The sequence below is a fragment of the Monodon monoceros genome, unplaced genomic scaffold (assembly GCF_005190385.1).
Source record: "Monodon monoceros isolate NGI ecotype Baffin Bay Population unplaced genomic scaffold, NGI_Narwhal_1 Super_Scaffold_5, whole genome shotgun sequence".
Classification (NCBI taxonomy): Eukaryota; Metazoa; Chordata; class Mammalia; order Artiodactyla; family Monodontidae; genus Monodon; species Monodon monoceros.
Window position 1 is genome coordinate 93,590,534 of NW_021703782.1, and position 24,369 is coordinate 93,614,902.

A 24,369-nucleotide genomic window follows, 5' to 3' on the forward strand; every position below is an offset into this window, starting at 1 on the left:
AATTTCCCCGTGCCTGCCCAGGGGCGTAGAGTAGCTGCTCAATGAAAACTTGTATAATACGTGAAAGGAAATGGGAACCTGAAATATTCCTCATCAGAGGGCAAGGGGACACATACCTCTGCCAGGAGTCCTTGCCTCCTCTTCCTCAGAACCCCCCAACCCCCCAATCTCTCCGGGATTCCCTCAAGGGCAAGTCAGAGGACAGGACCAACCAGACTTAGAGGGGATGCCTCTCTTTATTCATTTATTTCACCACTGCTACCTGGTTTCTCCTGAATCCGGTCTCATTTCTCCTGGTCTAGGCTGGCACCCTCCCTTTGCTTCCCCAGACTGCCCCATCAGCGCCCACCCCCATGCCTCAGGAACTGCCTTCCGCCCCGTCCAGCTGCAAACTGGAGCAGCAGCTGCTATAACCCATTTAACAGATGGGGAGACTGAGGCCCAGGAGTGCAGAGCACAGCTCTAGGTCACATGGTGGTCTCCTGGGTTCGCACTTTGCCCTCAGCAGGAAGGGAGGACCCGGGTGGGGCTTCCAGTGCCTTCACTGGGGGGCGGCTGGCTCCGGCCACGTCCAAGGGGCTTCAAGTGCCTTCAGTGGGGGGCGGCTGGCTCCGGCCACGTCCAAGGGAGCTGCCGATTTGGTCTTTGAGGGCCTCCAGTCTCCGGGCCAGGTTTGGAACTGCAGCCCCACCTGAGGGACACAGTGAGACTTGAGGCCAGCACTCCCTTGGACCCTGCCTCACCCAGGCCCATCAGGGTCCCAGCATCCTCTGGGGAAGCCTCAGGCGGTACCCACTCCCCTCCCCCTGCCATGTACCCCATGGGCTCCAGCATACATCTGGGAGTGCAGGTGGCCCTAGGAAGAGAATTCTAAGTTCCAGAAATAGAAAGATCTTAGAACTCTCACCTCTTAATATGCCCCCTAGTTCAGAAATGGGAGGACTAAGGTTTGGAGAAGGTGGGTTCTGGCCCAAGATCACAGAAAACACTGGCAGCCCTTCCCCTGCTCCTTTCTTCACCTCTAAGCACTGGCGATGTGTTCAGGGGCCCCATGGGCAGGGGAGGTGCAGAGGGTACCACTTCCTCCTTGGTCAGCATTTCTGCCAGGACCTGGGTCTGAATCCAGTCGCTGTGACTCCTGGGCCAGGGTGGGTTGGGTGGTGGGAAGCGAGCCTTCACGTTCCTGGGCCTCCTCCCCCACCCCCACCCCCCAGTGCCCCAGAGCTGGACCCACCTCTCTCTTGAACACTTGGCAGAGCCAGGGCTACATGGGGGCACCCAGGGTGGGGGACGGGCAGACAGGGGCATGTCAGCTGGGGCCTTAGAGCCAAACACCTGCAGGCAAGACCAGAGCCCACACTGGGTGACCTCAGCCCTGCTTCTGTGCCCCACTTCCCTGGCGCCGACCATGACACCACCATCCCTGCCGTACCTGCCCATGGGGCACTAAGAATGTCAGGTGGGCATAAAGGGGTGGGGTCATGGTCACTTTTTCTGTGGGCAGTGCGTGGCCCTTGTGATGTCCTCTCTGGAGACAAGGAACTCCATGAGGGCAGGAACCATGTCAGGTCCGTGAATCCTCAGTGCCCAGAACAGGGGCTGCCACGAAGCAAGGAGCTTAAGGAGGGTTATTGAATGAGGAAGTGAGCACTCATTCACTAAGTAAATGCATCCATTAACTCATTCATTAAGTAAATGCATAAATGAGTAAAATGTTAAGTGAATGAATGAATACGCAAACAGCAGAGCGCGTTCCGAAAGAAGGTAGGATGGGGAGAAGGGGCAGGAGAGGTAAGTAGCTATTTTGAACCCTGGGCAGAGAGAACCCAAAGCCAGCCACTCCCCACTATGACCCAACCCGGCACATCAGAGTCCCCAGAGTTCTGAAGCCTTCCAAACTGCAGACTCCCTAGATCCAGGTCTCCAACTTGCCAGCCTTCCCTCCCCGCACCTCGGCCTTTCCTACCTGGGGCAGGTGGAGCTCCCTCCGTGGGCAGGCCCAGTGGGCCAGTGGCGCTTGGCACAGGGGGCAGAGGTGGCAGCAGGGGCAGGGGCAGAGAGGCGGCAGGGCCTGCAAGAGGCTGAGTCAGGGGCTCTGTGACATTCCTGCTCCTCCCCTATCCGGGTTGGGCAGAGACTCACGTGGCAGGGGGGAGGTGGCACCATCACACAGGGACACGGTGGGGCTGGGCCAGGGCCCGGCTGGTGAAGGTAGCAGGCAGAGAGGAGGCGCCTGGAAAGAACAGTGGGGTCTGTCTGTCTGTAGTCCTCAATGCTACCAGCAGGCTGGCACCAAAGTCCTGCTTTTAACAAACACTCATGGATTGCTTACTATATGCAGGCACTGTTCTCAATGCTTTACATATGAACTTATTCAATCTGATCTTTAAAACAACCCTGGAGGACCTCCCTGGTGGCGCAGGGGTTAAGAATCCACCTGCCAATGCAGGGGACACGGGTTCGATCCCTGGTCCGGGAAGATCCCACATGCCGTGGAGCAACTAAGCCCGTGAGTCACACGACTAAGCCTGTGCTCTAGAGCCCGCGAGCCACAACTACTGAGCCCACGTGCTACAACTACTGAAGCCCGTGTGCCTAAAGCCCGTGCTCCGCAACAAGAGAAGCCACTGCGGTGAGAAGCCCGCGCACCGCAACAAAGAGTAGCCCCCGCTCAACACAACCAGGGAAAAACCGCATGCAACAACGAAGACCCAACGCAGCCCAAAATAAATAAATAAATTTATAGGGCTTCCCTGGTGGCGCAGTGGTTGAGAGTCCACCTGCCGATGCAGGGGACACGGGTTCGTGCCCCGAAAAAAAAAATTTATAAAAAAAACCCCAAAAACCCTGGAAGGCAAGTACTATATCATTCCCATTCTACAGAAGAGGAAACCCAGGCAGTGAGAGGCTAAATGACTCACCCAAGGCCACACAGCTGGTGGCAGAGCTGGAATCAGAAGCCAGGGGGTCTGGATCCAGAGATCAGACCTAGCCGTTTCACTGAGCCACCCCTTTCCCACCTGCCCTCCATCCAAAGGCTTGTCTCCGGCCGCGCTCACCTCTCCAGCTCATGGACCTGCTGAGCTAGGATGCGCTGCTCATCTTGGGCCAGGTCCCGGCTGCTCTGCAGCTGGCTCTTCTCTTTCCTAGGAAGAGCAGGCCCCGGGACCATGACAGGAGGCAGGGCTGGCGGGGGTATCAGTCAGCCTCTCTTCACTGCAGCACAGTAGGAGCCCCAGGAGGCAGGTGGGGACAGAAGGGGAGCCAGGGACCAGGGAAAGGAGGAAGGCCAGCAGTGAGGGGCGGGGCACGGGGGGGGGGCAGGGCCCTACCTGAGCCTCTCGTTCTCCAGCATGAACTCCTGCAGCATCCCGTAGAGGTTCCGCTGAGCCCAGGACACCCGGGCCCCAATGAGTCCAGAGGCTGCAGAGAAGAGGGAGGTAGCTGGAGCCCCAGGAGCCCCAGACCCTATCCTCATCTCGCTCCACCCCCAGGGAGCTCATACCTCTGGGGTCCATTTGGCCCAGTTGGGACCGCAGGCGATGGTTCTCCTCCTGGAGCTGCAATAGCTCAGTCTCCAAATGCTGGGGTGGCTTTGCCACAGGGGACTGCAGAGAAACAGACCCAGAGTTACTGCTGTGGTTGTAAACATTCACACTGCACAAGGGCTCTGGGGTTGCAGAGTGAGTGGAGCTTAAAATCCAGCCCATGCTCCACTTGTCAGCCTTGAATCCTGGCCCAAGGCTGCATCCATTTGGAGGGGGCACCTTGTCCTAACAGCATTAAAGTGCCACGTGGCCTCAGCTGCACGCCTGGAGGGCCCGCTCTAAGCTACACCCCACTCTCTGTCCAACCCCAAACTCAGCTCTGTTCAAACCTTGGCCCAGATTCTGACCCCAAATAAGACCACACGTCAGACTCCAACTTAACTCAGACTTATCATGATACCAGCTCGGATGTTGGTCAGACCCTGAATCATGTTCCTAATCTGACTCCCACCCTAGACCCTCCGTAACCCTGACTGTGACCCGCCCCCGCCCCCCAACCATAACCCCATCATCAGGATTCCAACCCTAATCCCAAGCCTGACTCAGTCCCAGACTTCAGCGTGACACCAACTCAGTCCCCAGCTATTGCCTGATCCCCCACCCTCTGCCCTGCCCATCCCTCTGCCTGTGTCTCTCTCCACTCACCTTGGGGGCCTGGGGCCGAGTGGTGATCCGCTGAGCTCGGCTTGCATATCGCAGGGTGCTGAGGGTCTCGGGAAGGCACTGGGCTGAGGGGGACACGCAGGCCACCTGGGGAGGACTGCCCCTGAGTGCTCCTCTCTGGGAGCCCTCCCTCAGGACCCAGCCCTCCCTGCCAGTCCCCCTTAGGTACCATGAGGGTCACCCCACGCCCCCCCAGCGAGTCCGCCAGCAGTTTGGTGAGCTTGCTGTCCCGGAAGGGGATGTGGTTCTGCTTCCGCTGTGGGTCCAGCAGCAGGGAGATGCAGTGACCTGGGTGGGGAAGGCAAGGTTACCCTTCATGTCCAAGGCCACCCAGCTGGTACTCTGCAGAGCCAGGATCTCCACCCAGGCTTGTAGGTCTTTAAGATATCTCTTTCCACGTGATCTCATTACCCGTTCAGATTGGCTTCTGCCACCAGACTGGGCTCCATCCCTGATCCCCAGGGCCCACCAAAGGGCCTGGCACTTGGCAGGGGCTCAGGAAATGTCTGACAAATAAATCAAATGAAGAGGCATTCCCTATGCGTCTCCCCATGCATGCACAGAGGAAGGCCAAGGCCCCAGCTGTTAAGGACCTCAAGGCCCAATGACCTGGGGGATGGGGAGGAGGGAAGACATGTTAGTGTCCTTCCCCTCACTGGGCCTCAGTCTTCCCAAATGCAACAAGGGACAGGTTGAATGTCTGAGGGCTCACACTCTGCACTTGAGTGTTTCTACCTCCTCAGTTAGAATGTAACTGTATCCTCAGTATTTATAGATCTATAAACAAAGTTCTAAGAGGGAAAAAGCATGAGACAACAGCAAGCCGAGGCCGGAGGGAGGCCTGTGGCTTCTGAATCACAGCTCTTTAACTCTCCTCCATGCCCTACAACTCCTCTGGTTTCCCTCACTGAGGACAGCTATGGGTAAGGCACAGAGGAGGGATTCAGGAAGTCAGTCCAGCTGGCCCCAGATCTCACCCAGGGCTAGCAGGCTGCGGTTGATGCTGTTGGCCTCAATCACCAGCTCCCCACGGGATCCTGTGGCCGCCACCTTCTCACTGCCAGCCAGGTCTACAAAGCACAGCTTCCCCCCGGCAGGGGGCTCCCCGGGATCCACAGGAGGCATCTGCTGGGGTTGGGGGAGCAGGGCTTGATGGGGACGTGGGAGGGGCTGTCCGCATCAAAGCCACAAGGCCAAGGGTTTTCACCATTACCTCCTGTGTACGCCCAAGTTGTTTTATACATCCAGAGGCAGGCCCTTGCTGGGTGGCCCTGGGCCAGCTCTTTCCCCAAGCCGGGGCACTCACAGTTTGGTGGCTGATGTATATTGTGAGCAGGGCATGGCTTCGGCTGGAGGCCTGGTTCATGGTGTGAGCTGAGCTCCTTCTACGGCTAAGACCTAGAGGGGAAAAACATATGGACCTGGACGTGGTAGGAAGAGCAAGTGGTCACCAACAAAGAAAAAGGAGAAAAGGCATCCTGGTAGAGGGCCCAACCAGTGCAAAGGCACAGAGGCAGGAGAGTCGAATGATGGGTGCTGGGTCGGGCTCTAGCACAGATAGGTGAAAGGGGGCTGGAGAGAACTGAGTGGAAGAAGGTCAGTCTGATTCACATTTTATCAACATCTCTCCACTGCTGTGTGGACGGAGAGAAACTCAGACAAAGAGATCAGCTGGGAGGCACGGCACAATGCTTGGCCCGAGCCCAGAGTCTCAGTGTCCCTGATGCCAGCCACAGTAGGTGCTCAATAAAAATCTGATGAATGGATGAATGAGAGTGGAACTGAAGGGCCTTTAGGCTAGGCTAGGAGGTATGGCCTTTACTCTCAGGGCACTGGAAAGTTCTGGAAGGGAAGCAGGGTGTGGTTTGCTACATGGAGAAGCATGGACTGAAAGGAGGAGACCCTTCCAGGGGGGAAAAATGAGGCCTGACTGAGGCAGAAGCCCAGGGCTGGAGAGGAGGGTGGGAAGAGTCTGGAAGGCAAAATCAGCAGGCCTGGGGGGTAGGGGTGGGGGACATTCTTGGGCTGTATCTGAATTGTTGGTTTGCTGGCTCTTTTCTCCCCCAAGGGTCATCTCTGAACCCACAGCTCCAGGCTGGGGCCCCGAGGGCACTCAGTGAACAAGTGAAAAATGGGCATCTCTCGTACCCCAAAGCTCCCCTGAAATAGCACGCACCCATTTGCAGAAGTTCCATCAGGGCCCCCAGACTCCCAAACTCCACCACCCGCAGATGCTCCACGTAGAAGCCCCGCGTCTTGTTCCAGCGAACAGGAAGGGGCCGGGGAGCCCCTAAGCTCAGCAAGTCTCGGACCTGAGAGAGGAGGGTGGAGGGTGAGGGAGGGGCCTCTCTGAGTTCTTGCTTCATCCACCCCGAGACCTCATGGTCGACAGTCCCCCATCTATTCTGCCCCTTGACCCAGCCTCCTTGGAAAGAAATGCCTCCTTTTCCTTGTGGGCTGTCTTTCTAGCCTTCTCAGTCCCCCACCTGCTCATTGTAGATCTCCAGATAGGAGGCATGGAGAGTGACAGGGGCACCGAGGTGCTGCACGCGGTCCAACAGCCAGGCGAAGGTCCTCTGCGTGATGCCAGCCAGGCTGGGGGGTACGGGCACGCCCTCCCCCTGGGGGAAGAAACAGCTGAGCCTGGGGCTGGCTTACCACCACCACCGCAGTTATAATTACCCTTTGTAGAGCACTGTGCCCAATTCCCATACAACATCACATTTAATTCTCAGTCAGTACTATCACTTCCATTTTACAGATGAAGAAACTGAGAGCTAGTAAATAAAGGGGACACAATTTGAACCCAGGTGCTCTACACTGGCCAAGTCCCTTCACCTCCCTGATCCTCAGTTTCCTTGTCTACAAATAAATGGGGCTGGGCCTCATCGTCCACGTCCCTTCCCCTTCCCTCTGGGAGTCTGCGCTGCCTGCGGCTCCCCAGGGCTTCTCGCCCACCGACCCCTGACCCCTGCGGGCTCCGAATGCGATCGGCCCACCTGGGGAGGAGGTCCGGTCAGGGTGTAGGTCTTCCCAGAGCCGGTCTGGCCGAAGGCGAAGACGGTGCAGGAGAAGCTGCGGGCCGCAGAGGTGTGGCTGTACCCAGGGAGGGGCGGGGGGGCGGGGGGGGCGGGGCCGTGTGGGGGCGGGGCGTCCCCAGACCTCACTCACCCGCGCAGGGCCAGGTCGCCCAGGCGCCGCACGCCGCAGGCCCGGAACACGTCTTCTTGCGTGCGCGCCCCGTCCAGCACTGCGCCGAAGCGGAACGCCACGTCGGGGCCCCCGCCCGGGGGGCTCACCTGGGAGAGGGGGCCGTGGAGAAGGGGGCGGGGCACCCTGGGGAGGGCGGGGCTCACCTGGGGGAGTGCGGGGCCTGGGGGAAATTGGCCTGGAGGGACCTGGCGTCTTCCCGGTAGGTGTTTTTTGGGGAGTGCGGGGGAGGTCCTCACCTGCAGAGTCCGGGTCCCTGAGCAGTGCAGCACGCTCTGCTCCCCTCGACGCAGCTCCGCCGCGCTCATGGGACGCACCCTGTGGTCCGAAGAGGCGGGGAGGGGGTGGATGGTCCATCCTGAAATCTCCGTCGGTGCCTTCCTCGCTTGGACCCCTCCTAGCCAACCTATACCCACCTGAGCACCACCTGGATGGGCGTTTCTGGCCCCTCTGGTCCCTGCTCGAGGTTCCGCGCGGGGTCCCTGTGGCAGCAACGCGAGTTAACCATCCCTGCGCCAGCGGCTCCTTGAACCTCCCTAAATCTGTACTTACCCGTCGGGGGACCCGCGTTCCTCCATGTTCTGCTTTGCACACGGGTTAGCTCCGCCCGAGTCTCGTTCTTTTCCCTCCCCAGTACCCTCCCCCTTCACCACACTGGGACTGGCTATGCACACCTTACATCCTCCACCCTCATCCCCCCCTTCCCAGGCAGCCATCCATCCGGAAAGGCTGGGCCTACCCAGGGCTAGCTAGTTAAAGATTTACCCACCGCCACCTCTGTGGTGGAGAGAGTCTGTAGCTAGGGGACTCTGGAGTCTGAGGATCACTTGCCCTTGGCCAGTCCCATCAGGAGGGACCACCCAGACCAGCTTCCTCTGTGCACAGATGGGGAAACTGAGACCGGGATGGGAAGGACTCAGCCAAGGCCACACAGCAAGTCTGGGCAGAGCATGGACCAGGCTCTTCCTACTTTCTCCGCCTACTCCTCCAGTTTTGTAATCTTCCTCCCCACCTTACCCCTCCCCAGCAGTTCCAGCTTCCTCTAGCTCAGAGCCCCGGGAGGGGAAAGGGGTCTAGAGGGGTGGGAGGGGCCCAGGTCTCAGTTCCAGGAAGATGTGGCTGGACTGAATTCCTTGAGCTGAGCTGACAACAGGCTCTGAAGCATCTGGTTAAACTTTGGGCCACCTGCCTCTCCAATGCCAGAGCTGATCCAAGGCCAGGGAGGTTGTTTAACTCTCTCCTGGCCTGGCTGATAAGAGCAGCAGAGATGTCTGTGAATATGCTGGGCCGGGGCAATCACCCATTCAGTGCCGTTCTTCATGCAGGGCACCGGGTGGAGGAATCACATGCAGATCCTGCCCCTTCCAAGCTCGTAGTCGTGCTACGGAGACAGGTAAGTGCAATCTGATGTGCAGGGGTTTGGAGGAGGGGGTGGAATTCAGAGGCCTGTAGGAGCAGGGAGGTGAGAGTGGTGGGTGAGGGTGTTCCAGGCAGAGGGAGCATATCCTGCAGGAAGGCCAGGATGGGGTGGGGAGATGTGTGCGGCATTGAGAGCTGGTTTGAGGCTGGACTCAGCTCACGAAAGGCACATCAAAGAATCTGGACGCATTCCTCGGAGAATCAGGAAGCCCATGAAGGGTTACCAACAGGGAAGTGACACCATCAGTAGGTATCGATTGTTATAATTATTGCCATTCTGGCTATCTCTGCATGTTCTCTGAATATTTCTGTAAATTCCTCTTCCTTCAAAGAAACATTAGAATGAAAGCTCTAGTAATCACCCCCTCTTGATGAAACATGCTCTATACCACCACAAATGACAGCCAACTATCAGAGCCACCCAAGTAGCAAATGATTTATCTTGGGTGGCAGTGAGTTCCCCATGCACTGGAGGCATGCAAGCAAGAGCCCAGTTGACCTTTTGGTTTTATAGGGCCTTCTAGCTAGATCTGCAGGGAGAATTAGGTAGAGCAAAGAGCCACTGCCTCCAGCTCTGCCACTAACAAACCGCAGAGCCCTGGGCAAGTCATTTCCCCTTTTAGCTTGTTTCCTTCCTACGAAAAGAGATTAATGATCCTGCCCTTATTTTATATAGTTCTGTGATTTCAGTGAAACTATAATTGAAAGTGATTCATATATTGTAAAGAATTATTTAAAAGCAAAAATAAAAATCCCTAGATGATCTCCAAGAGTCTTTTCAACTCTGAAGTTCCTTAATCTATTATATTTTTTGAATCCTTGAGGTGGATAGGACAAGAATTACCATTCCTGTTTTTCAAATGAAAACAGAATAAAACATAACAGGAAAATAGAGATAGGCAGGGGAAGTTGTCTAAGGAGAAAATAGCTGTAAGTGGCCAAACTGAGAGAGTTTAAATCCAAAACCAGGAACTCTAAGTTCTTTGCTGTCTGCTGTGGCAGGTTGCCTTTTTTTCATGTCGTAAACCCAGTAAGTGAACAAGGGTTAAGGACTATGAGTCACTCACATCTTAGTGTGCATTGGTTTGATCAGATTGCTGTTCCTCCTCAAACTGGAGTGAGGGGAGCCACACTGAAGGGATTTTGAGAAAAGTGCAGAGACAAGGGACATGTGCACTCTGGGGTGTGATGAGCTGTTTGGTCAGGACTTTTACACCAGGCTCCCAACCTGGATCCAAATGTGGCCATCACTGAATGTCTACAAGCAGGAGCAAAGTTCTGGTTCTGGTCTCTAATGGTGAATGTGAACATCTGCCACCCTCATATGGAGCATTCACGCAGCAGATTTTTATTAAGTCTCCTCTATATGCCAGGCTTCCAGGCATTTGAGATACTCCAGTGAACAGAACAGACAACGTTAAGTGTTTGTGGGGTTGTGGAGCACCAGGAACTTACACATTACAAGTGTAAATACAACCATTTTTTGGAAAACTGTTTGGCAACATCTACTAAAGCTAAACATATACCTGTCCTATGACCCAGCAATTCCACTCCTAGGTCTGTGCCCAATAGAAATGAGTGCATACTTCCACCTAAGGACATACAAGAACATTCTGTGTAGCTTTATAGTCATTTTAACCACCACCTCCATCACCGCTACCACTATTTCTACCTCTATCTTTGTCATCATGACTGCCACCATCACCCCATCACCAATACCTACCAGCAGTGCCCATAATCATTAGTCACTGCAACCACCGTCTCCACCATCATCATCATTGTTACCATTGTATGTAGTCTGTGTTCATTCACTTGAGAAAATTCAAGATGCAGTACCTGGGCCCCAAGCCCCTCATTGACCCTGATGCTGCCTGTTCCCACAGCTGGGACTGAGTCCCTCTGTGTCCACCTCCCCTCCTCACCCTGTTTTGAGCTTGTCCTCCACTTCCAGACCGCCCCTTTTCCCAGGGAGCAGTGGGACTCCTGTAGTTGAGGGAGGGATAGAGAGAAGGCATGTACAGAAGCTCAGCACATCTTCGAAGCTGGCTGGACCCTGCAGGGGTGCATCGCCAGGCCTCGCTAGAGGGCAGCAGAGCATCATGCCAACACGGCCCCAGGGTTCATCACAAAGGAGGCTTTGTCAACGCTCTTTCTATACATTTTCTCCTGAGCTTGTGCACTGTTGGAGGGGCTGGCCGGCCTTGTGCTGTGCACGGGGATGAGCAGGCCCTCAAGAAGGGCTTCTCGAGGGAATGAATAAAAGCCACATTGAGCAATCAGGGGACCCTCCCACACACACCCTGCTCCTGGTTCTAGCCCCTTCAGTCCACTCTCCTCCCTTCAGCCCCAGCTATCCCCCGCCCTGAGAAAACCCTACCCTCATCCCTGGGGCCTCAGAATGAAGTCTGAGGTCCCCTGGCTGGGACTGAAGGCCATTCAGACTCAAGGCCATTTGGGCTCTATCTCCAGCTGCCCCCTCTGGCTGTCCGTCTCCACTCCCCACAGCCCCCAACGCCTGCATCCAGCCTGCATTCCAGCCCAAAGCTTTCCTAGGCTTTCCTTTGATCCCTTTAAACCTTTGCCCCTGCTGTTCCCTCTGCCAGGAGCGCTCACTTCTCCCTGGTGGATTTGTCCTGCAAGCCTTCCCATCCATAGAATGCCTTCCCTCACACCCTCCGCCCCATGAGGTCAGGTTGGAACCACATCCGTGTCCTCACAACCTCCTGGCTTCCCCCCGTTACAGTGCTGACCACACTGCATTGCTCTTCCTCTCTGTCGGGGAGCAGGGACTCTGCGGGCTTCATCCCTAGGGCCTCCGAGCCAGGGCCCTGCATGCAGTAGGAATGTAACAGATGTTGGTCGGAAGAAGGGAAGGAGCCGGGAAGGAGGAAGGGAGGCTGGCGCGAGGGCTGCTGGATGCATCCCTACATCCCTCCCTGACCTCCATCTCTCCTCCCTCCCTTCCTCTCCTAACCACAGACTCTCGGCTTCATGACGTAAGGACTCATTTAGAGACCCATTTATCATAGAGATCATCAACTCCTGCCACAAAGCTACTCTCAGATGTGCCCAGAAGCTGAATGACACTCGCCCCAAGCTAGCCTCTTGGACCCAAACATGTGCTACAAATTTAGAGTTCGCAGAGGGTGGAGGACAGGCTCTAGGGGGCCCTGGTAAGCCCCGAGTGTCAGTGCCCTCTGCTCCCCCTGACACATTACACAGGAGGGCTCGTCCCCATTTGTGAGGTACAGAGACTGAGGCTCTGTGGGAAGAGGTTGAGCCCAGCCTGGGGCTCACCCTGCCAGACAGACTTGCACTGGATTGAGGTGGAAGAAAGATGATAAAGAAGATCAGTGAGGAGGATGTTCTCCCTTTATCATGCGACACCCATCTGTCATTGCTCCACTTGTATCCCCCATGGAGGAAAAGCCAGATGGGTCCAAGGCCTGTTGTGAAATTTTCCAAACAGAGCTTGCTGTAATCTTTCGTTAAAACATCAATGTGGGCCACAGGACTCATTTCACAAAATTCTCCAAAACAGGGACCTTAAGGGATCACTGAATGAATGTCTCTCTGGCCCCCTAGCCCATTTGGCAGATGGAAAAACTGAAGGGGGCCAGCACAGGCTAGAGCAACAGTTGCGATCGTGATCAAGAGTAATGATTTTAGGACAAGATGGAGAGAGTAACCCGTTGGCACACCCAGGCCATCACTCTTTCCCCTTAAATGCCTGGCTCCTCTCCTCCGAAGCCTCACATGGCTTCTCTGCTGTGTGTGGTGGGTACCGGCAGCCATGCCAGGCTTCCTGCTAGACAAGGAGCCTGGTGAGGGTAGGGATCCCATCCCCATGCCCAGCACAGGGCCTGGCACAGAGGCACACTCACTGTCTGTCTGTCTGTCTGATGAAGGCATGAAAGTCCAGCAAGAGGAAATGATACTGCCTGAAGGGTGGTTGAGAAATCAAAGGACCCAGGGTTGTTGAACCTCCTGTTGTTTCCAGGATCTCAGCTCTTCTCCCTAGAAACAGAAACAGCTTTCCCCTGCCTCAGTCCACCCACTGCTCACCCAGAAACGACTTACCTGTGAGCTGGATATCTTCTCCTAAAAGCAATAATGTTAATATGTAAGAAAGTTAAGGGGCGTTAAGGACCATCTCTTGCACAATGATGCCTCATGTGTCTGGAACCTTCATGGGTCAGAGGGCTGGGAGTTAATATTTATTGAACACTGGTTATTTTTTCTACTTTAAGTAGTTTTCAAAGCAATCCTCTGGATTGGCACTATAATTGTGCCCATTTTACAGATAAGGAAACTGAGGCTCTGAGATGTTGGGTAACTTGCCCAAGTGGTGTAGTAGGGATCTACCGCCACTAAGTGGTATAGTGGGGATCTGTCCGTCGCCAGAACTTGTGCTCTGTCCTCTACTCTCTGCAGCCTCTTCCTGTGAGCTGTTCTGCAAAGCTGAACTTGGCTAACTGAAGTTGACCTTTTACGTACACAACTTGTCTGAGTTTTACCATCTCTCTTGCAACATGCTCCCCTATTGGCTTTCACACCCCCCTGCTTCTTCCCTGGGGAATGTTGAGTGATACTTTAAGGCAGTGGAGCTCCTCCCCTGGCATCAAAATCACCTGGGGACTCCAGGCCGCACCCACAGAGATTCTGATTAATTGGTTTGGGGGTGGGAACCAGGCATCCGTGTTTCCAAAGCACTCCAGATGGTTTTAATGCACAGCCAGGATTGACAACTTCGGTTTTCAGTTGTTCTTGATGACCAAGTCATCCCACTCAGCGTGTGTGTTGGGCTATGTTCTGGTAGAGTGATTTCTCAGATCCTGATGGGCATTTTGAGACCTTGTGTCTGTTTTATCTCGAACATCTACCCTTCTCTTGGGACCAGACTTCCGGATAAGCCATCTCATTGCTGCCCGAGATTCCCTTTTTTTTAGCTTAGAATCCACTGAACTCACGGAAAAGAGCAGAACTGTCCACAGGCCCTGCCTGCAGGGACCGTGGGATCCATTAACAGTTTTCCAGATTTTTCTTCCTTTCTAGATTTCCTCTACACAGGTGACAGAAAGCTGTCCAATGTGTGAGGCGAAGCTGCACATTCAATTTGAATGTGAATTAAGCACATTCAAAGCACCCACTGTGTGCCAGGTCACAAACTGGGTGCTAACGATCCACTGTGTCGTTGGTGTTGTTTGGTTGAGCATAGAGAAGCTGCATCCTCTCCCAGGAAGTCCTCCTGGATTGGCATGGGAGCCCTCCTCTAAGGACCCACACCCTCCCACAACTACCAGCCCCAGGACCTGAACCCATCTAGTGGGGTTAGTGATGGGGCAGCAACATCTGTCTGCCTGGGGGAACTCTAAGTTCTCTGAGGGCAGGGACTGGTTGGTGAACCAGGGCACGTCTCTTAAACTGAACTACTCATAGCAGCTGGAACCGAATGCCATGGGAACACCAGTGAGGAAAGTGAATCCTGACCAGAGAGCAAGGGCTGGGGAATCTGGAAGGACTTCCTGGAGGAGGTAGCATTCAGACAGGCTCTAAAAATGGGTAGAAATTGGGACAGGCAGAAGGGAGAAGAAGAGCATTTCAGGCAAAGGGAACAGCACGAACAAAGGCCCAGCAGTGGGACAAGTTGAAGAGCAAACTGTTGCTTAGTGGGATCAAAGGCCAGGGAGTTTGGTGGGATCATACTCAAACTGCCAGAAGATAGAAATCTCCATGGAAGCCCTGGTAATGGTTCTGGCTAGAAACTCATCTTCACTCACTCTTCCAGATGAGCAGAGCCTGGGGATGATGCCCTAGTGTCCCTCCTTGTAATTATTCAAGCTCTTCCCAGGAAGCCCCGCCCACCTTATCAGCATGAGGCCGCTGAGTTCCTGCCTGGGTGGGTGCCAGGCCCCACTGCTGACTCGCCCCTCTGGCAGCTGAGGAGCTGGAACACGAAGCTGCAGCTTCCACATAAGCGCAGCCGCCAAACCCTCAAAGCTGGCCCACTGGAGCAGCAGGAAGCACGTCTCCCGAGGCCACAAAGCCATCATTCCCTACTCTGCGACCCAAGGGAGACACACACGTGTGCGTGCACGCCCGCACACATACACACACGGAGCCTCAGTGTGTGTAGAGGACAGTGGACCAGAGGCACCCAAGACCCTGCTTCCTCCAGGGCTCTGGGATTTCTGGGAGCAAACACTGTCCCTGCCTCCCTGGGGGAGCGGGAGGTGGAGACACAGCCCGGCCCCTCACCCCAAGACGCTGTCCCTGAAACGGAATCATATTCCCCCACCAAGCCTAAGAGGATTTGATGAGCACCAGTTCCTGGGGCCCTGCACCCCTTCATTTCTGTCAACCTCATCTCTCTGGACCCTTCTCCTTTCCAATTTCCATAAACTAGACCCTGTCCCATCTCCCCAGAATTAAAAGGGGCTGAATTCTCTCAGTCTTACCTCTCTCTTTTGGCACTACTATTACTAGCATCATACTAGTACGTCCTACTACTACTACTATTGCTACCACTGTTTGTTAGCACAGCCAGCACTTCTACTACTACTACCACCACCAGTCCTTGCAGTACCAGTACTTCTGCTACTGCTACTGTCAGTACTACTGGGACTTCTTAATACTATTGCTGCTACCAGTACTGTGACTACTGTTACTATTATTACTTATATCATCACCTCTACTGCTACTACTGGCATTTATACTACTACTATTTTATGACTGTTACTACTACAACAACCAACTTCTATTTGCTCCTACTTCTAATAGCAGCAAGCATGATGAATCAAACACAATGGGCCAAGAACTGAGCTCAGCTCTCAATTGATGTAATTTAATCACAGCAACAGCCGCTGTGGTATTAATAATCTCCCTACTTTATGGATGGGGAAACTGAGGCTTGCAGAAGCTAAGTAACTTGGCCAAAGTCACAGGGACAGTAAGAAAATGAGACAGGTTCTTGACCAGCAACTTGACTCTGGGGGCCAAGTTTGAGACCTAGAAGTCTTCTTCTCCCCGTCCTTTGATGGTTTCCTGAGTATATCTTGGATTATCTTGAAGCCTCAGGAAAGGATTCCCTGAAGCTGAAGAAGGAAAGGGGCCCTTCCCCTCTGCAAGACATCTAGAATGCTGTGAACAAGGTACATAGTAGGTGCTCAGTGCCTACATCGTTTGAACTAACTGGATTCTCGTAACAACACTGAGGTCAGGACAAGGGTCCAGATGTTACAGCTGGGGAAACTGAGACTCTCAGAAGTGCTGTGATCTATCCAGAGGTTAGAGTTGGGACCCTTCATGACCTCGAATATGACGTGAAGCTGTTCCTCCCAGCCATGAACTCTTCAATGTGCATTGCACTTTCCAGTTTACAAAACTCACACGTCTATTATGTTATTTCTCACAGTGACCCTCAGAGGGGGTGATCAACTCCATTTCATGGATAAGAAAGCTGAGGCTCAGATTGCTACGGCAGCTTTTGAAGCACTCCTGGGAGGTCAGTGGCAAATCCAGGATTTGAATTCCCCACCCCCCAGAGCCTGAGAGTAGGGGCCTCCCAGCTGGGAGAATCCAAGAGGCCTCACTCTGTCCAGCCACTCCAGCCCCTGTGGTGGGTGAGCCCATGGCCCCTAGGGGCGGAAAGAACTGGTTATTTCCAGCCTGGTACTTAAGGGCTGGCCAGGGAGTTGGGTGTGGGCTGGCCAGAGGCTTCTGTGTTCCCGAGAGGGTCTGGCCTTTGCTGCTGAGACCTAGGCAGGGCGTCAGGGATTTCTGTCCAAGCCATCTAGGCTAGTCAAAGCTGGGCAGGCCACCCCTCCCCCAAAAGGTAAGCTGTAGGTAGCCAAGACACACACAGGCAGCTCATTCAACCCCCTCCAGCTCAGCTGGCCCCGTCCTGGGCCGTGGCCCAGGCTGGGTACTTCCTGGGCTGCTCCCGAGAGATGGAAAGAGCAGGCAGCCATCCTGACAGGGGCCTGAAGCAGCCACAGAGGCCTGAAGATCGATTAAAAGCCAACACGTTATGCTCTGAGCACCTACTCTGCGCCATCCTTCCTCCCAGCAGGTCTGGGAAATTGCCACCCATCACAGATCCCTCTCCCCCTTGCATGTGGAGTGCTATTGCCACCCTGACCCCTTGCAAAGCACTAAATACTTCCTGCCTCAGGACCTTAGCGTGTGCTGTTCCCTCTGCTGAGAGCACCCTTCCTTCAGCTCCTCACATGGTTGGCTCCTCTGTCTTCAGGTTTAAATTTAAAAGCTCACCTTTCAGTGATGTCTTCCCTGACTCCCCTGGCTAATAAGTTCCCTCCAACCCCCCCCCCCCCCCCCCCCCAAATACGCCCCCCCCCCCCCCCCCCCACTCCCCCCCACAACTTGTCTCTCACCCTCCTCTGCTTCCTCCTCATAATTTGAATTTAATTTTTAATCTACTTGTTGATGGTCTCTCTCCCCCATGAGGGCAAGGACAAAGTCTGTTTTATTAACCATCATGTCCCCAAGGTCCAGCAGACAGCCAGACAGTTTGGAAAAACATTCATCACATGAACAAATGGAGAGGAAGTGAAGCCGTTTGCCACGTCCTCACTGGGGGCATCTTCAGTTGAAGAGGTGGCTCTGCCTCTCTCCAAGTTGCCACCACGCCCCCGTAAGCAAGCGCAGTGACCACACCACATTCTCTGCAGCGGTTCTTCCTCAGCCCCAGAGGCACGCCCTTTACATGTGGGGCTCCGCGCCCTCACAGGCCCTCCAGCCTCTGTTTGCATATCGCCAAAAGACAGCGAGCTCACCCCATCCGTTGCAATATTAGGCGATCCCTTTCAATGCCGTGTGACCTTCCGAATGACGAACAGGCTGTTCTTCACAAGTTCTCAAATGCTGAAGAGGAAGAATTTCTGTCACTAGCACAAGGCTTTGGACTTTGACAATGCACTTTTCTGTTCGTTCATTTATTTCCTGAGCCCTAACCACGGGCCAGGCCTGTGGTCACCAAGTAGGGAACAAAATAGCCTTGGTGGCTCAATGATGTTTAAGGTCTGTGATGGCCTGTGAGCCATAGAACAGCGCTGGTGGTGGCAGAGGGGCACGTGCCGTAGATCTGATGCTTCTGAAACCTCGTTGTGCACGCATATCCCCCGGGGACCTTAAGATGTAGATTCTGCTCCAGCGCATCTGGCCAGAGAATCTGCATCTCTCAAGCGATGCTGCTGCTCTGGTGCATGGACCACACTTTGAGTGACAGGGTGTAGACCCAACTGACAAATAAGAACGGCGAGGCCCAGAGTGAGTAAGGGACTTGCCTAGAGTCACCCAGCCCAGCAGCAGGGACTGAGGAGGGAGCGTCCGGCTCCCCCGGCCAGGGCTCTGGAATTCACGGTGCAGGCTGGACTCAGTGTGTCTTTGTGAGATGCAGCATACCTGGACTCACCCGGGCTGCCCGCCCCTGCCCATGAATAGTGGGCCTCTTTCCTTCCTGCACCAGGCTGGCGGGCGCACGCCCACAGACGCCCCCTCCCCTGCACACATACTCACACACACTCACACACCCTGGCCAGCCCGGCTGCCCTCCCTATTTGGGGAAAGTCAACAAGAGCATTTGAAAAGTCTTTCTGTGTGGAGAATCTGTTTGTATAGGGGGAGGAAATGGAGAGCTGGCCAATAGGTAGAAATATTAATGAAGCTTGTTATAAAGGGCCCATTCACGGCTCTCCGAGTAAATAGGGCTCTTGTCGGGCTGCCACGTTATCTGCCAAGTTCAAGAATGTGGTTTGAAAAAATAGAATTTAAAGGGGTGAGGTGGAGCCTTAAATGGCCAGCCTGCTGGAACTAGAGCCAACGACAGGAGGAGCCTCTGCTGAGGGGCTGGGGGCAGCGGGGCGATGTGTCTTGGGGTGAGGGGTGAGGGGCTGTCCAGGAGAAGGGCGGGGCAGGAGCCGCTGGTGTGCGGAGCTCAGAGAGCATCCCACCCACCGTCCACCGTCCACCGTCCACTGGCGTGGAAGGCCTGGTGCCGTCCCTGCTTCCCGTTGGTATCTGGCCCGGGGCTTGCAGTTCTTCTGTTCGGCCCCCCACATGGTGATGCAGGTCAGGAATGGGGTGTTTTAATCCCAGCTACCTTAACTCCTCTGGGAATTTTGCCCCTTGGGGTATTGGTAATGGGGTCTCTGAGTGGCAGGAAGAGAGCTTCTTAGTGACTTTCAGCCGTACTGCAGGACTACTCCACAAAGCACAGCCATTTTCCCCGTCCCCTAAATTCTACCTTGCAAATTGGTACCCAAACAACATATGAGAAAGAGTATAAAAGACTCAGACCCTCAATCCACTCAACTCACACAGGGCAAATTCTGGGCTCAGAGAAGGAGAGTGACCCACTCAAGGTCACTCGGCAAGTCTTTAGCAGAACTGGGGCTTTCTTCCACCAGTTCCATGTTGCACCAGGTCCCCAGGACTGCGGTTGGTGCCTGGCCCAGAGGAGGTACCTTGTCATTTCAAGTGCACAATGTTTTATTTTTAGACCCTGAGTTAAAGCAACTTATAAACAAGGGTCCTGTCTTACGCCCAATTTGCCCCTGGCCAGCTGTGCGGCCTTGGGCAGATGACTTTGCCTCTCTGAGCCTCAGCTTCCCTTTCCATTGTAAAATGGGGTTATTGAGACCAACCCCTCCTGCTGAGAAGACACAAAGAGAGGATGTTGGTGCGGTGCCCGGTGCTGTGCCAGGCCCTCGGTGGGTGGCCCAGGACAGTGGCTGTGAGTGTTTCTTTTTCTGTCCCAGCCTGCGGTACATGAGTAGAGTCTCCAGAAAGACTGTTCCCTGGCCTCTAGGTTTCAGGGCATGGTTTCTTCTTGGGTCCTAGAAGGCTGCCCCGTGCTGAGGGTCATAGGAAGCTGGTAAATTGGGAGTCAGGGGCTTCTGCCACGGGTGATGTTAGGCAGCACAGCCACACCTGAGTGTGAACTATCGCGAGTGTCTGAGAAAAGGCCCCGCAGGAAGCCCTGGCAAGAGGCTGACCTTCCATCCCCTCTCCGAAATGGCTGCCCAGAATCCACCTCTGTCAGACAAGGGTTAACCTATGTGTGGGAGAACATTTACATTGGCTTTTCTTTACAAATAAAAGGGGGGAAATTCCTATAAAGCAAAAAGGAAATAATCAATGCAAAAACTGAATGGAGACATTTTTTTAAAGACTCTGCCAGGAGCTTGCTCTGTGACCTTGAACAGTGGGGAACTTAAGGATATTTGGAATGCAGGGAGGCAGCAACATCCCTTTAAAGGGAGGTGGTATGGGCTACCGTCACAAGCACAAGTTTTGGGGCTCACAGCCTCAGGTTCAAACCTGGACTCTGCTCCTCATTGGCCGTGTGACCTTACACAAATGACAGACCTCTCTGGGCTTCCATTTCTTTGATCTGTACAAGAAAAAGAGAAGAGAGGGTTAAAGTGTGTGAAGCCCTGGCACATCTTGGATGCTCGTTAAATGTCAATTTCCTTTCCTTTCTGGGCCTCTTGGCAGACGAAGGGGAAGCGTCTGACAGGGCTCACCAGCCAGACCTGAGGGAGACCCAGCTCTGCAGGCCTCGGCGCCCGCACAGCAGCTCAACAGCCTCATGCTATGTCTTCACAGCCCTTTACAGTTTGCAAAGCACTTGTCTACTCACCATGAGAGCCTCGCAAGAATCCTGTGAGGTGAGTAGGGCAGTGTTCACTACCCACTGGGCTGGACTGAGAGAGGGTAAAAGACTCGAGCCCAGAGCTCTTGGGCATGGCCCCAATCTGTCTTCATCTCTTCATTCCTTCAACAAATATTGGTTGAGGATTATGTGCCAGGCACTGTGCTGAGCATGAGGGATACCGTAGTGAGTAAAAATAGATACAGATGGATGGATGACGGTTGGATGGGTGGATGATAGATTGATGGTGGATGGATGATATTTGGATGATGGATGGGCGGTGGATGGGTGATGGATGGATGAGTGAATGAAGGAAGAGTGGCAAGTTCCTTGAGGACAGGATCCTTGTCTCTTCTTTCCACCACTGTGTCCCCAATACTGAGGATGGTGCCTAGCACCGAGGAGGAGCTAAAACTTGTCACGTGATATCTTCTTTGGTGGTGTGGACTCAAGGAACAGGCTACACAGATTTCTAGCTGTGTGACCGAGGGGAAGTTACTTAACCTCAGGGTGGCTCAGCTTCTTTATCTGTAAAATGGGACTGACAATACTTTATAGGTTGTTGTGAGGATCAAATGAGTTAACACATGAAAAGCCCTTAGAACAGAACTGTCTGGTGCAGAGTGAGTACCATGTAAGCATTGGTCATTATTATTTTTCTGGTTTTACTCCTGAATTCCCTTCTGTCTCCTCAGGAAGATGATAAATTCTTTGAAGGCAGGGCTCTGGGTGCCCCACCTGGGAAGCCTCCTAGTAGAAGCGTCTGTTATGCTGTGCTTCAAAGAGGGGAAGCTGTTGAGTCCAAATCAAGGTCAGAGAAGTCCAGGGTCCACACTCCACCGGGGCCAAGGGTAGAGTTGGCCCCTGGCCGAGGGGGGCAGGACGGCAGGATGGTCAGAGCTCTGGGCTGGGAGATAAAAGGTCACGTGTCCATTCTGGCCCTGCCATGGCCCTCCCTCCTGGGGCCCAGCCTTCTCTGAGCCTGGGTTTCCTCTGTTAGACATCCAGGGAGATAGTCTGCTGTGAACCAGCTGAGTCTCAGACTGAGGAAACACGAATCAAGCTATCTTCATTTCCTCATCCTCAATTTTCCTTCCTTTGAACGGATTTTTCCGAATCGGAAAACTTGAGCCTTTGCTAGCCTTGGAACACACACGCACTCTCTCGAGAGCACAGCCGAACTTCTGGGTCAGCATCAGCTAGTGGTTGACGATGGCACCAGATGGAGGGCTCATTAATGCCACCGAGCAGGGCCCAGGGTCCCCCAGGGTCAGCTCCCCAGAGCACACAGGCTGAGTTTTCTCTCTGAGGGCCGCCGACAATCCCACCTTGTCCTAGCCCTGCGATTTATAGGAGCCAGTGGTTGACACAAGTTCCCGCTCGGTGTGGGCTCGTGGGACCGTGGGCTCCACTAGACGCCAAAAGCCACAGAGAGAGCTCCCGCCCGCCTGCCCCTCACTCTGTAAGTGAGTCACTGGGGTTTGGAGTGGGCCACCCTTGGGGTGGCTCCTTGTTGGAATAAGACAGTCACCTTTGAACAGAGCAGGCAAAGATGACATGCCAAACCCTTAGCTTGGCAAAGCTTCTGCCCAGAGGGCACCAAGGTACCTCCTTCTAGCCAAGGAATTGCAGGCACTCGGGCTGGCATGGCCCTCTGGGAGCCGTGATCCCAGCTCCTCCAGATTGAGAGGGGGAGACAGAGGCTCAGCCCGAGAGGGGAGTCAGTGAGGCCACGACACACAGCAAGTCAATGGCAGAGCTAGAACCCTGGAGACCAGGTTCATGGGCATCTCCTGCTCCCCTGCGGTTCTTCTGCTAAAGGAAGGGGAGCAGCTGAGGGCCTCCCTGGCTGCTAAAGTTGACTCCTGGCTGGTCTTCTGGGAGCCAAGAGGGTGCCTGGACCTCTGGTTTCAGGGACAGATTCCTGGGTCTCCCAAGTTTCTAGGGAAGCCAAATTGATGCCCCTTTTGTATGACAGGAAGAGAAAGGGATATGGCATGGAAGAAAGGCCTGGGCTTTGCAGTTGGGCACACCTGGGTCCTGATCTCGGCTCTGTCAGTTACTAGCAGGATAAGCACAGACAACTTACCTCCTCTGAGCCTCAGCTTCTTCATCTACACAATGTGGTAACTTGTCACCTACACGGTGGGTCATGATGTCAAGTGTCTGGCACATCGTAGGCACTTAGTAACTGGTAGCTATGGCAATAGCAATGAGTTCCGCTCCAAGTGGCTCAGGCAGCCTCAGTGGGGGGCATAACTGGGACAGGACCCGGGCTTTTCAGGTGATGGGGCACTAAGGTGATGTGCAGGCACTGGAGGACTGGAGGACTGTTCTTTCAGTACAGGCAGGAGAGCCCTGGGGCTGAAAGCCTGGGGGCCTGCCTGGGTCACCAGCCTGCAGGAGAATGAGTGGGCAAATCTCAGCGCTCTCTTGGACTCAGGCTCCCTATCTGTGCAGCGGGTGTTAGAACAGCAAACTAAGGTCGCTGCTGAAAACTCCAGGTTGGCCCAGCTGGCAGGGTGAGGACAACACCCACACTGGGCCCGCTTCCTGCCTCAATGGACGTTGTCTGAGGAGGTAGAGACTCAACCCAGGGCATCCAAGACAGGAGGCAGGTGAGCGGGCGGGTAGGAAGGGACCGGACTAGGCTGAGCCTGGCAGAGCGGGGCTACTGTCGCAGGTCCCCGGGCTGATCATCCAAATGGCTGTGAGGGCCCAGTCTTCCTGGGCCAGGCCCAGGCACTTAGGACCAAGGGTTCTTGGCAGCAGTGTGGAGAGGGCCTCAGCCCCTCCCTCTGACGCTTAGCACCCTGGGCTGCAGCCACCCTGGCTCAGGGCTTGGACCCACTCCCCTGTGTTAGGTGCAAGCAGCCTGCAGGGTCTCCGGGAAGCAGGGGACACTCTGGGAGGGCCTAGGCCTAGGGGCCAGGCTGCCAGAGGCCTCTCTGCTGCACAGTTAAGGCCACACTGCTGCAGAGCCATCTTCCTACAGTGTAGCTCCATGTCTGCCATCTCCTCAGCTCAAAAACCCTCAATGGCTCCCCAGTGCCTGGAACCAGCTTCATATTCTGGGGTCTCTGTGGCTCATGGAAGAACTTCAAAGTGTCCCAGAAGCCTTGACCTGGGTGCCAGACATCGGGCATATACATTTGTCAGGGGAGAGTTCTGGAGTTTCATCAGATTCACATAAAAAGCCACCACCCCATGGGCTGAAGCCCAGGCTCTTGGTCAGCATTCAAAGCTCTCTCCAAGCTGGCCTCAGGTCTCAACAACTGCCCCTTCTTGTCCCTCCACTCCACTCCCCGCCCTCCCTTCCTCGTCTCCCCTCCTGGAAGTGTTCCCGGCTACTGGCCCTTCTCCCAGGCCCCACAGCATCATCGAGGCCCCCTCCCTTACAGCGGTTCTCAGAACTGTCCTCTCCTCCACCCATGGCTTTCACGGGGCTTAGACTTGGCCCCTGCCTGCCCGGACCTTTGCAGTAGCCTCTTGTGTGCTTGCCCTGCCCTCCCCTCCTCCAGCCTACCTGCCAGCCCTGCTGTGTCACTCTCCTACCCAGATCCGTTCTCTGTCCCAGATGAGTTGGATGACAGGGCAGAGGGGAAATGGAGAAGGAGGAAGGGGAGGAGGGAGAGGAAGAGGAGGGAGAGGAGAAATGAGAGAGAAACAGGCAGGGAGAGAGAGAGGCCTTGCACAGGAGAGAGACATGCTGGAGAGGCAGAAATGGGGGGAGATACATGGGGAGAGACTGACAAGAGAAGAAAGGGAGAGAAACAGGATATAGAGACACAGGGAGCTATGTAGTGAGAAACAGAAAGAGACAGAGAGATGCAAAGCAAGGCCAGCAGAGACAGG

General features: G+C 54.7%; 2 protein-coding genes across 10 annotated transcripts in view; one reads left to right on the forward strand and one right to left on the reverse strand.

The window, feature by feature from the left end:
- Positions 1 to 230: 230 nt before the first annotated feature.
- On the reverse strand, positions 231 to 8,159 carry KIF12 (kinesin family member 12). 7 transcript variants are annotated; one of them, XR_003790860.1, is made up of 20 exons: positions 7,974 to 8,159; positions 7,838 to 7,903; positions 7,661 to 7,739; positions 7,383 to 7,510; positions 7,211 to 7,286; positions 6,698 to 6,832; positions 6,388 to 6,523; positions 5,518 to 5,609; positions 5,189 to 5,339; positions 4,381 to 4,499; positions 4,194 to 4,298; positions 3,506 to 3,608; positions 3,333 to 3,423; positions 3,060 to 3,146; positions 2,143 to 2,233; positions 1,967 to 2,071; positions 1,433 to 1,599; positions 1,235 to 1,335; positions 1,020 to 1,138; positions 665 to 691 (listed from the first exon to the last, which is right to left on the reverse strand). XR_003790860.1 is itself a non-coding variant. In XM_029203593.1 (19 exons), exons 1-19 carry the CDS (start codon positions 8,135 to 8,137, stop codon positions 582 to 584), a joined length of 2,055 nt encoding a protein of 684 aa, XP_029059426.1. In that variant the 5' UTR covers positions 8,138 to 8,159; the 3' UTR covers positions 231 to 581. The 7 variants fall into 7 exon arrangements, 4 of the variants coding, with proteins under 4 accessions (XP_029059426.1, XP_029059425.1, XP_029059427.1 ...); XR_003790858.1 differs by having other exon boundaries at positions 1,433 to 1,617; XM_029203593.1 differs by lacking the exon at positions 1,433 to 1,599 and having other exon boundaries at positions 231 to 691; positions 5,189 to 5,336.
- Positions 8,160 to 8,271: 112 nt separating this feature from the next.
- Positions 8,272 to 24,369, forward strand: part of COL27A1 (collagen type XXVII alpha 1 chain) — a 185,918-nt gene continuing 169,820 nt past the window's right edge. For 2 of the 3 annotated variants that reach the window (XM_029203587.1, XM_029203588.1), the window contains exons 1-5: positions 8,272 to 8,416; positions 8,747 to 8,814; positions 16,255 to 16,344; positions 20,358 to 20,530; positions 21,210 to 21,325. In XM_029203587.1, the coding sequence (XP_029059420.1) occupies positions 8,307 to 8,416; positions 8,747 to 8,814; positions 16,255 to 16,344; positions 20,358 to 20,530; positions 21,210 to 21,325 (557 nt within the window). In that variant the 5' untranslated portion in view covers positions 8,272 to 8,306. Of the gene's footprint in view, positions 8,417 to 8,558; positions 8,815 to 16,254; positions 16,345 to 20,357; positions 20,531 to 21,209; positions 21,326 to 24,369 lie in introns of those variants that run through there. The other variant, XM_029203589.1, reaches the window with a different exon arrangement.

Bases quoted from the DNA above. Each gene is read 5' to 3' on its own strand.
- KIF12 (XM_029203592.1), bottom strand. From the start codon at position 8,137: ATGGCTGCCTGGGAAGGGGGGGATGAGGGTGGAGGATGTAAGGTGTGC. The intron at 2,234-3,059 runs GTGAGCGCGGCC...TGTTCTTTCCAG, and splicing joins CAGGTCCATGAGCTGGAGAG to GCGCCTCCTCTCTGCCTGCT. The intron at 692-1,019 runs GTGAAGAAAGGA...TGTGTCCCTCAG, and splicing joins CACATCGCCAGTGCTTAGAG to GTGGGGCTGCAGTTCCAAAC.